This window comes from Takifugu rubripes, chromosome 2, assembly GCF_901000725.2.
Source record: "Takifugu rubripes chromosome 2, fTakRub1.2, whole genome shotgun sequence".
NCBI classification, from domain to species: domain Eukaryota; kingdom Metazoa; phylum Chordata; class Actinopteri; order Tetraodontiformes; family Tetraodontidae; genus Takifugu; species Takifugu rubripes.
In genome coordinates, this window is record NC_042286.1 from 9,742,457 (window position 1) to 9,754,671 (window position 12,215).

Here is a 12,215-nt window from a genome sequence, read left to right on the forward strand (position 1 = left end):
GCTAATCCCTAAGTCACTAATGCATATTTCTATACGTTCAGCACATTTTTCTGAATAAAAATGACCCTTTTACTTCTTTATAAAGCGACTGTGCCCACCACATAATTTCTACTGCTCGTGGCCTTACTGAGGTCGTGAGCTGGTGTTGTCATCGATCTCTCTCAAATTACCGATATCTGACACAATAAAAAAAATTATTCAAAGCACTGCTCGGGTTTAATGTGCGGCGGGAAGTGCATTTTTGCATAAGCTCTACCTTGAGTCCTGGCACTTTAAAATGTCAGCAAGACGAAATGGAAAGAAAGACACGGGGTCTGTGTCGACTGTAAGCTCCACGAAGCCGTCAGCTCAACGCCATGCTGAGGCCTGGGGTGTGGAGATGGTCACCACTCATGTGACCGAGGTTGCCACTTACTTCCATTACTGTAGAAAGGTCACATTGTGTCTCCGTGGAAAATCACCTAATTATAACTTTACAGCTCCGACAAAGCGCGGGGCTGCAGCCCACCTGAGAGACAACTCTGAAAACCATATTGGTAATATTTTGAGGAAATCAATGCCAGACATTCACTCTGAGAGGTAAAACACTTTGCTTATTAATATCCGAGCACTGATAGTACAGGCAGAACAGTGTGGGTGGAAAGGAAATGGGCTTTAAAGATCATCAGTCTGATTACAGGAGACCTGCCTGGACCCTGCGTTTAGCTGCTGTTCCTTCGCTTGACTCTATGAAGGAGGAAGTGATCAATAGAAGAATCAAATGTCAGAGACAACAGGTTTTTCCTCTGATCAATGGAAACGGATAAGAGCTTAGAGCAAGAGAGAAGACAAGATACTATTGAGAGATTACACTGACATTATTCACTGGCAGTCGCTCCCTCCACAGGCTTTGTTTCAGCCTCGCTGATACAGGCATCATTGCTCGATGTTGTTCAAGACAAAAAAAAGCCCAAAACATTCAGCTGCATTGGCTGTAAAAAGACACACACATTTTACATTATGCTACTTTTAAGTGTATCCTCTGTACAATTTGGTGTTTTCAATTAGCAGGGTGGACTGCTCACAAGGGATATTGTATCTAACCTGTAAATGGACTATGTGACAACGGTGTCAGCGGAGAAGCTCTCGGGGTCAGCGGATGGGGTGGGGGAGGCAGTGCGTGACAATTTTTCCGCTACCCTCGCTCATCGCCACTCGTGATTAAAAATGCTGCGACACACTTACAAGTATGCGGAGCTGGCAGCAGGGGCCCTTTGAAATAGTGCTGATGGCAGTTAGCGGGGCGGCTTCCTTGAAAGGCAGGGTTCACCATGACTTGCCATGTGGCCTTCTGATTTTCCCAGCTAAAATAGGGTCCGCCTAAGCCCCCCTTGGCATTGCCAACCATCCCAGACATCCTGACACTTTCCCCAGGGAGTGACACCCTGAACAGGTGAGGGACTCAAAATAAGGGCCCCTAGTATGGGCGGCCACACAAAGTGAGTGAAGACAAGCCCTTTTGTAGGAGCGCGCTCTGAGAAGGATTATTGTTGTTTTTAGAGAGAAAGAAGAGCCTATAGGTCAGCTGGCCCCAGCCCCCATCCTTCAGCCCGTGCTAATCCGTGCACAAATGCCGACCGTCTTGGCCAAAGGGCCTCTACCCCTGCACCCGGCTTTGAAGAGATGATACCCGAGCTCACCCGCTCCTATCCTCACTGCAGAGTGTAGTTTGACCATAAAGCAGGGAGGGAACTTTGGATGAGGTGGTCACCCCTCTACCAATCAGACTGACACCGTTTGAAGCTACAGGTGTCGCCAGAGTAAACACTTGAACCCCCCCAAAAGCCCCATAAGGTCTCAGCACTGGGGCCCAGTAGGATGAGTGAATGAATCAGTCTCACTCCCATAATCACTCTCTTCCTCTCTGCTGTATCTGGCGCTGCTGGACAGTAAAATGAGACGGGTTAGTGCCAAGCTTTAATTCCTGTCAGCATCTGTTAATTATGGCCAGGACTGTTCTAATTAAAAGAGGCACCCTTCTACCTTCATCACAGGCTTTACGCTGGCTGACACAGGCACATGACTCAACCGGCTGAGGGGATCATGGAGAACAGAAACGCAACCACTGGGCTCACTGAGCAAGCAGGAAGAAACCGTAGAGGGGGGGGGGGTGACATCACATCAGACGCGGGGAGGAATTTTCCATGCATGAATAGATGCCGTCGCAACTAAAGAGGTGGAAAGTAGCAGTCAAAGAGTAGAACTTTGCACAGAACGTACTTAAATGCAGGGCGGAGTCAAAGCGTAGGTCCGTCTGATTCCCAAATTAGAGGGATGCTTGTGTGTGTGAGTTTTTACAGGTAGTTGCCATCAGATGATTCCCTGGTGCCTGCTGGGAAGGCTGAGTCTCTGTTGGGAATGGGAGGTAATTAGGTTAGTGGGTTGCCAGTGTCAGGAAATTGAAAGACAATCCTAATCAGATTTGTGTTTCTTGGGAATCGTATCATTTATAAAGCTAAATATCTATTCTGCAATCACATGGCATGGTATAGTTTAACTGGACCCCCCCCACCCACCCAAGTGAGAGACTTTTTCATCATTTGAGCTGTGGAAATAGGAAATATTTCATATACTCTATCCACGCTCTTGACTTTCTCTGTGTTAAACGTCGACCACCACCTCTGACTTACGTCATCTGATTTCCCCGTCCTCTCTTGATCACCATACGACCTCCAATTTCCACGTATGGGACGCATCCAAGCTCATCCCCTTCAAGAGCACTTGCTGATGGACAAATTGTATTAGGCTCATTTGCAGTGGCCACACAATGCCCAGCTTTGACACCGTTCTCCCTGTTATAAAGTGATGAAATCATCAAGGAAGTGCTCTGGCAGCGCGCGTTGTTCCCTCGGAGGATGCGGACGGCTGACAAATTAACTCCTCCTCCGCTGCAAGCATTTCATTGAGCCTTTTCTCATCCGCCTTTTAGTATTGAATTTATTTCTGGGGTGAGGTTTGCATTATGCAGCCGAGGTAAATTGAAGGGATTCTCCCTGTAGACAGGATTAAGTTATCAGGAATATTTAGGCTGCACAGCTGCAGTGACATCCTGGGACAGTATATAGATGTTCACATACAATTGAATTAAACAACCAGACACTTACCCCCCCAGGTAGCAAATAAATAGAACAGCATAGATTAAATATCTTAAGTGTGTAGAAAATTAATAGAATAAAAAAACACCCAAATAGAAATGTTCTTATCAAATAATGAGATAATAAATAACTTATGTTATGATGAGGCTGTCTTGACATTTACAGTATCAGTGTGCAGCCTGCCCCCCCGCCTCACTGTGGCTGGGGGTGATAAGGCCTCAGTGCTACTCCAGTGAAAGGAGGGTGAAATAAGGGTCCTTTATGAGAAAGCAGCACCCAGTTATTTATCTCCAGGACGACAGTGGATGTTTTGTGCGTTGTGTACGCGACCGTGTCTTTGTGTTTATTTTTCTGGATGCAATGGAGCTCACACACACACACACACACACACACACAGACAGTGCAGGCAGGCAAAGAGGAGCGAGGCTGGCAGCTCATTAGCATGCAATCTGCCTCGCCCAAAAGCTAAATAATTAGAGGGCCAGTCTTTGAGATCATTGACCCTGCATTAAATATTCATATGTTTAGACCTGCTCTGGGCTCAGCTGTGTCACAGTAGACCAGTCAGGCATTGTCCACATATGGGAAGGCAGCCGTGGCGCCGACACTTCCACACGTTGATAGAAAAAACCCACACACATCACTCTGCTGTCCTTTCACCAGGCCTATATAATAGAAAGCTGCGCTCACTATTGCTTTTATTTGTGGTGTAATACAAACTGTTAGGATGTAAATGTGTGTGTTTAGTGTAGCTCATGTGTAAGATATCCCTTTAAATATAATCAAGGTAAAATACACTCACTTCACATGAAATGTTCCGTCTGCCGTTTGTCACACAGGAGTGCGTCTGGACCGCGTGCGAGGGGGGCGACAGAAGTACAAGCGGAGGCTGGACACAGAAAACAACCCCTACCTGGGCTTGACACTTCCCCCTCCTACCAAAAAGCCTCGTGAGAACTGCTCTTTCTCTTCTCCATTGTTTCCCTGCACCAACATCTTCTGTGCCTGCCCAACATATATAAAACTAGTAAAGCTGCCCCATGTTTAGATGCTTAACAGTCCATTGTTTGGAAATTGTATTAGATGTACAAGCATTATTCTCTTAGGAGCTAAAGGATGCTCGAGCACACTCGCATACATTTTGTCCCACTTGCATACATTCTGTAGGGATAAGAGCTTTCAGTACCATCACTTTACTTACACAAATTGAGGCTCTATCCATTAGTTTGCATAATGAAAGGGAGAAAGATTGGCTGAAAGTGAGATGACCGCCTCTGGGTTGCAGTTTCATCAGCGTTTATCAGTTCATCTCTGTGCCTTGCTGAGCTTTGCAGGGATGTAACCCTTTGACCTTTTGTTTATTTTGTCCACCCACCACCCTCCTTCTCCTCTACCTGCAGTCACAAAGATAGTGTCTCACCTGTTGGTAGCCGAGCCAGAGAAGATCTACGCCATGCCCGACCCCACCATGCCTGAGAGCGACATCAAGGCCCTGACCACACTGTGTGACCTAGCTGACCGTGAGCTGGTGGTCATCATTGGCTGGGCCAAACACATCCCAGGTACTAAAAAAAAAGGATCTTCCTTTTATCTATTTCGAATCAGGCTCTACCTTCCCTCTCACACGTGATGCACAAATGCACATACTAATGACAGCAGCTCATCCCGCCCCGGGCTGTATGGAGGATAAAGAGGTTGCAGAATGGAAATAAAACCCTGGAAGACACAAATCAATAGATTCCCCGACATTAACGGGCTCAGGCCGCCGAGCGGAAACTGGCGAGGGTCGGAAAAACGGTAGATTATCACAAATTTGAGCCCCAGACACACAAACAGAGGATCTTGGCTTCCTTTTTATTGCCACTCCTTTGAACATCAGTCTGCACTGAGAAGCCGCATGGAGCTCCTCCGCTCATCTTTTACTAATTTCTCCTGCTGTTAGTTTGTTTTTTGGATTTTCGTTCTACCATTTTACCTGCCCACCTGCCTTTTCCCACTGACCTGCTGAAATCCATTTGTGGTTATAACCACCTCCACTCAAGTCCTATTCTGGTTTTCTTGAGTGTGACAAACATACATTGAATTATTGATGGGCATAATCATGTTTCACCCTCGCCCCTTAGGCATTTTCATGGATAAGGTGTTGTGCTAGAAGAAGCTGTTCAGGCTCTGAGGATGCAGCACCTCACGTCAGCAGAGATTTTGCTCCATCTGAGAGTTTTCCTTTAATTTTGCCGAAGAAAAAACTCTCCAGACCCCTTTTTTTGCTATGTTGGCAGATTCTTCTTGATCCTTGAGCTTGACCCCCACAACTCTATAACATTAGGGTATCGTGGAGATGCTGGGCTAAAACAAACTAAGTGAATGTCCCTCCGCAGCCTTCTCTTCTTATCAGCATCAGATTTGGATGTGCGTAGTGCTGTCAGCACATAGGGACATTAAAAAAGTGGTTGTAAAAAAAAAAAAAGGCCCATTTGTTTTCAGTAAAGTCCAGTCAACCTCACCTGACCTCATAGGTATTAGAGTCCTTCTGAGAAGTAGGGGTATTAATCAGGTACAGCTCTGATGGTAATAAGATTAGGGATGGATACGCTGTCCTCCCCCAGCCGCTTGTGCATGTAAACTGTTGGGATCGTTCAACACAGGCGCTGCCTGGTCAGCACACTGGGAGTTTAACAAGAAGCTTAGTCAGACCCGGATCACAACTGACCCGATAACACACTCTCATCATCGTGACCCAAAAATGATGCCAGCATTGCCGACGCACAATAAAAAGGCGACACGAACATGACATAAATCAGTTCCCATCATATACATCTGCAACCAACGATCCTTTTTCTCACCTTTATGCATAAATATGAAAGTATCCAACATTTTAGTTGGAGAGTAACTGCAGGCCTATTTATTTTCCTTGGAATTCCTCCATAAATAATGCTCATAAGTCTTTATTAACCAATAAAGGATGTAACCTGTGCCCTGGAGTGGTACTTCATTTTCTGTATGTGTACACTCCAAGTCAGATTTTGTTTGTCATAGTGGTGAAGCCCTGGTAATCAGATTATGCTAACACATATTGTACAGTAGATAGATTGATAATGTTAATGGGATTTGCTCCACAGATTGCAGTAAAGGGCTTGTCAGTCCTCATGCGTCGATAATGATCATTTAACCCAAAACTGGAGGCACTAAGCCAGATTGTGTGAGCACACACAGACACCTGAATGGATGAACTGCAAATGCTGCACCTGCAGGATTGCAGGGAGATTATTTTAAACTTCAAATTAACTTTGAATTTAAGCTGTGTGGCTGTAAATATTTGCAGCGAATGTTTATTGAGAGATTAAAGCATTACATTTGAATGGTTTGTGCCGGTCCCTTTAGTGCTGTCTCTATAAGGACAGTAGGTGTCCTCTGGCCATGGAATGGCTGCATAATTGAGTTGTACATGGCTGAACCTGATCAGAGACGGTTCACTGATTGAGCAAGACTCCATGCACTAACACTCCATGCAACGGTAGCCCAGGGCGGTCTACCATGCTCGGTTCCTACAATATTTCTCTCTCCATCCGCTCCGGGACAAGAAGGGAGCAGGGTAGGAAAATCTGCTGATTGTCTGATAGATTTTTTTTTTTCCAGCCCTGGGCGATGGAATTAAAAAGATTAACAGTTCATTATGAAGTAGTCCACATTGATTCGGCAATTGACAGATGGGCCACTAACTAAAGTCCAAATGGAACAATATAAATGTCACTGAAATTGGCCCTTATATTCTCCCACTTGATTGTTAAGCTCACCCATTTCCTGATAATGTTTGAAAAATGGTGTAATGTGGAGTCGAGTAGCCCGATTGGGTTTTAATTGGAGGTCGACTTGAGGATATCAAAGCTCTATCATTAGCATAGATGGTATCATTGCCTCGCAAGTTCCTGTATCATCATTGTCATCCCAAGTCTATTTAGCATTCCATTCATGTGAGCGTTGTGAAGTGCTTTCCCAGCAGTTTTGTCCAAATGTCTTTTGATGAGATACTTTATATCTGGAGGTGGTGTCAATTATCAGAATACTGCTTCCCAGTTTGCCATTTCTGGACTGCAACCTTGTCCTAACTCTGAATCTGCCCATATTTAATTAATAATAGCTTTTGGACCCTGTGTCACTGCTCTAAATAGCACCACGAGGGCAGAGTTTAACGTGACGTTGCCTGAGGGGGGGGCTGGGGTCAATAGGAGCAGTGTTAGAGGGATGCTGACAGATGGCTTGTTGCTTCTAAGGTGCTAACAACCTTTGACACACATAGCAGTCCACTGTCCACCCCTCTGACCCCCTGCTGTGCTGTAAAGCTACATTTCTCTCCGTCCAAAAGGGTTAGATACACCGACCGCTCCGGCGCACCAGAAGCTTGCTACCACACTGACGTTGCTGCCTTCTTTAGGACCAGTGTGATGTTAGTGTAACCTCGCACCCCAGCCCACCCGCAATGGGAATGCCACAAAGCTCCTAGGTAAAATTGTCCACGCGCCCTGCTTATACAAGAGGTACTTGTTGTTTGGTGTTTTTCAGCTCCCCTCTCAGCTTTCCAAGCCAGACAGTTTTCAGCTGGGAATTCTCTGAAGGCAAAAGGGCCAAGCAAACATTGGCTCTGCCGCTCCTGCTTGGCTCCCACACAGGAAAGCATATTTTGCGCTGTCATTTTCCCCTTAAAATGTTTCAATTGGCGCTCTTTATATCTTAGATTGTTGAAATCTTTTCAAATACAGCAACTAGGTGTTGCGCAATATTTTTTACAAGAGATCGGACCTGATCTCGCGTCAGGTCATTCTGATGAATCGTCTTCTTCTCTTCCTTCCCGGTGGTCTTGTGGTATTCATCTTCTGTCTGCCTCTGACAGGCAACTGCCTGTTTGTTGTTAGCACGGAGGCAGCAGTGTTAAAAGGAGATCACGCCTCTTGTATGTTGTCGTGTTTGTGTCAGCTCAGCCCTCCACGATAATCACCCACCCGCCAGCCCATCAGCCCACCCTCCTCCAGCCTCCTCCAGGCCCCTGTTTTCTCTTTGCTATTAAATTGTGAAATCTCCTCACTGTGTTGCCAGCCTGATCCCACTCAAGCTGCGTAATCTCCTTGTAATAGAGTGTGAATACTGCCCGGCAATAAATCAGCACCTCATCAGTGCACTTTATTAAATATAGACACCAACAGACAGCTCGTAGTATATTCAATTTACCTTCTGACGTAGGCCTCAACACACAAGATAAAGATAGATTGAGCAATCAGGTGGATGCTGAGGCCTGAACCCCACTAGGAGAGCAAGGGGAGGGTGTGAAAGCTGCAGGGACATTGAGATGGGGGGGGGTTGCAGTAGCAGGAAGGGGACAGCTGTTAGCAGAGGTGGGGGAGGGCTTCGATAGGTTCCTGTGGCACATGAGCAGGTACAAGCAAGAGCACAGTTCCAAGTATATTTACGCAGGCTTGACAGTCGGGCCGTGCTGTAACTCACTGATCTAAAGGTGAAACTGTGGAGAATTTTGCTTCTCTCTTCACGTAAAATGTCCTGTCGGAGATTTTATATGCTGAGGGGCCCATAAATGATCGTCAGCAGAGCGCCATCCCTCATTAAGCAATGTTGCTTGATGGCAGCAGAGATAAATTATGTGTAATTACAGCAATGATTAAAGTCTGATTTAGCCTGTTCTGGGAGGCTACACGGATAAATGTAATGTCAGTATTTGGCAGTAGGACCCTGGGGAGGGTTAAAGACTTTTCCATTAGGGTCAGGAGGTCACAGGGTGAAGATTAAAGCAAGGGGATTACTGTATTTAATGTTATTCAGCCTCATAATGTTCACAGACTGATGGTCAAATCACCCATACCCCAGCTACTTAGCATGGATAATGGCTGGTTATCTGGCTGAGAAGAGGGCAGATATCAGTGTCCTGTAGGACTGTTACAGGTGAAAAAGACAAAACCCAAAGCTGGTTACTCCTGATATCCAAGTCAGTTGTGTCAGTCGCTGCGAGTGTTTGCAGCGTGCTGCTCTGTGTTGGTCTGCAGCACGTGTCACAGCAGTGCATTTATTTATGGCAGGTAATTTACCAAGTTGATTTACATTAGATGCTGTTATGTAAATTAGAGAGAAACACATTTGGCAGGTTCTCTGCAAGCACGTTCTCCTTTATTATTGCTGCACAATGATACCTCAAAATCTCCACATGCCTCCTTCCGATTCTGTATTATTTCCAGTACTTTTAACATCAATATTCTCTTAATCTAAACCTGCAGCAGGATGACTAGAGTAGAGTGCAAATGTAGACAATTTTACCCTTTTTTGGCAAACATCCCATCTACAATCGAAAACAAAAGCTTTGATCATCTTATAGACGTGTAATAATTCACCCCAGTTTGAGATTAGAACATAAAATAAAAAAGCATCTTGCTGGAGCCCCGGGGTCCAGTTAGGGGGCAGTTTTACTTCAACTGGAGCCCTGAGAGCTCTTAACTTGGCTGAGGTGAGTTTGCCTCTGGGCACGAGTCCTCTGGGCCTGCTTGTCCTTCTGATATCCAGCCATGATAGTTCAGCCTCTGTCCAGCCAGATTTACTCTCTTCCTCTTTCTATCTCACTCTTTTTTTTTTTTTGCTCCCTGCTGCTCGTTTTTCTGTCTCCCTTATCGCCCTCCTCTCCGGCCCATATCTTCTCCTCTCTTTTATCCTCTATTTCTCTCCCCTCTCTTGCCATTTTTTTCCTCTCCGTCGGCTCTGTTGTCTGATTGCGGGTGAGTTACGAGGGGGCTGCAGCTGGAGGGGGCCACCGCGCCTCGTAATTACATCTCTTTTTATTACTCGCCCTAATGGCCGTCGGGGAGAGGGAAACAATAATAAATTAATAGAATACGAACTGCGGCTCAACAGAAATCTTCAGCATTTCATTGGGAGCCGTCCGGTGCTCTGGCAGATGAAGCGGCGCTCTGATTAAGCTCTGCGAGGGGTTTGAAGCAGCTGTCTGTGACTGCGGGCTGCCCCCTCCTGCCCACAATTTAGGCCTCTTCAGGAGATAAAGGAAGGGCTGATGGCTGTTTTTTTCCCCCCAAATAAATGTTAAATCCTGGTGTATAACCTATTTTTTTGTCACACATAAATTGTCGCTTTGTGTAATTTCGAAGTACTGACATGATCACCATGTGCTTCAGTCTGAACTGAGGTAAACCTGCTACATCATTATTATCTCTGCATTTCTGTCACAAAGACTTTGCTGGTGCACTCAGCACCGGAGTGGAAAAGGTGCTCCCAGCCTGTAGACGGGCCACTTTGATTTGGTCAATATCATGTCATGTTTGGTCAAACCCCACCGACGCAGCGGGCTGGAAATGAAGATGTAAATATTGATATTTCATTAGAGGAAATCACCCACTTCGACAGCACTTAACCGGGCCGCCTTCAGAGTGCGGCGGCCGGAGCGCAGCGTGACCTGAGGAGTCGGGAAGTCACTTCATTACTCGATTAAATTGAGTGGAAAAAGGCGAAGCAACGACACAAGATCCCATTTGGAGCAATAATTCAGGCCCTGAAGAGATGGGACGGAGCAGGTGGGGGGAAACACCACCTATCCATCTCACAACACCAGATTAAATTCAAGGACTTTTAGCGTCAAAGGTAATTGTAGGCTGCTGGGCTGCATGTGTGCATATGGTTGAGAGGTGTCTGCTGTATCACAGCAACTCTAAAGCCTCTCCAACAAGGCCGAACAAGGCCCTCACACAGGCTGTCACATTGGGAGCAGCGCTTTAGTTCCGCTTCAGTCCTCCTTGGCATTAAAAGGCTAGACAAAGCCCTGTCTGTGATTGTGATGCCAACCTGATGCGGCAATCAAGATCACGTCCACGCTTGCATGACAATTTCTCTCCGGCCAGTCCACATTCTGTCCAACTTAATGGCCACGTATGCAGACAAGGAAATAACACAAAACAGGATTTGAAGAAGCAGCCTCGGCGTGTAATGGCAGAGGCCTTTACGGAGTATATGGCTTATTGCTTCCACTGATAATAGCAAAGTGTTTTGAGTGCTTTTGGCAGTTTTGCTTTGTTTGGTCCAATTTGGAGGCTTCAGACCTCTGACCAGTCCAGCTTGGCTCCAGCACCTCTCTGTTAGCACTCTATTCTACTGACTATTGATTCCCTTTCAAAATGTGAAGGCTCTCGCATTCTGATCACAATCTGTTAATTAATGTATCCTGCAGCTCTTCCCCTGCAGTGGTCAACACCACGATAAGGGGAAATTGAACACTCAAGAACTACTTTTCCCTCCGCCTGTCTCTCCCCGTCCGGTTTTCTCTCCCTCACGCTTCCTTCTGTTGTTCTTCCCACATGTATGTGTGTGTGTGTTCAACGCGTCCTGTCAGAGGAAGATAAACATCAGCCTGGTGGCTGCACAGCGGAGAGATCATTTATATTTAAGAGAAAATGTAGGCTGTGGGTGCAGCAGGCACCGTGGTCAATACTGTAATCTGCCAGCGCATAATCACACAATGGCAGCTAGCATGGCAACAGCAAACTTGTAAAAGCAATCGTATTAATCAGGGGCGGAGTAGGAGCGTCTAATACGGTGTGAGAATGGACTGCCGAAGGCTCACTGAGGAGGAGGAGGAGATAGAGGAAGCAGGCGTGTAAGGTTCACCCAGTTTATTGACAGCTGAAGATTAGTACGACAGGAAAAGGGATGTGATCTGCTCCTCGCTGTCTTTCATTGTGCCATTAGCCTCTTTAATTTGGTTGAGTTGTTCATAGCTCGGATTCTCTCTGTTGAACGAGAAGCTTTCCATGACACACTGGAGATCAGGGGTTCACCTGTTTGCTGTTGTAGCGGGAGGCCTTGGGTTTAAGTAGGTCTTTAGACTGTGCTTGAACCAGGCGACCCCTCCGCTTTATGTATGTATGTATGCCGTCGTGCACATTCGTACAGGCTGCGTCCGCATGCACGTGTGTGTTGTTGCTATATGTGGGCTTGCGCGTATCCCCTCATCGCCTCCTCTGACTTCGCAGTGCATGTCATGTCCTCAACCCCTGCAATGAGAATTGTCTCGGTGCTAAT

The 12,215-nt window shown here is 46.2% G+C and overlaps 1 protein-coding gene across 9 annotated transcripts in view; it reads left to right on the forward strand.

Annotated features, from left to right (window-relative positions):
• esrrb (estrogen-related receptor beta) overlaps nt 1-12,215 on the forward strand; it is a 37,126-nt gene that overhangs the window by 19,452 nt on the left and 5,459 nt on the right. For all 9 annotated transcript variants that reach the window (XM_029832760.1, XM_029832758.1, XM_029832757.1 and 6 more), the window contains 2 exons: nt 3,974-4,084; nt 4,535-4,696. In XM_029832760.1, the coding sequence (XP_029688620.1) occupies nt 3,974-4,084; nt 4,535-4,696 (273 nt within the window). The remainder of the gene's footprint in view (nt 1-3,973; nt 4,085-4,534; nt 4,697-12,215) is intronic.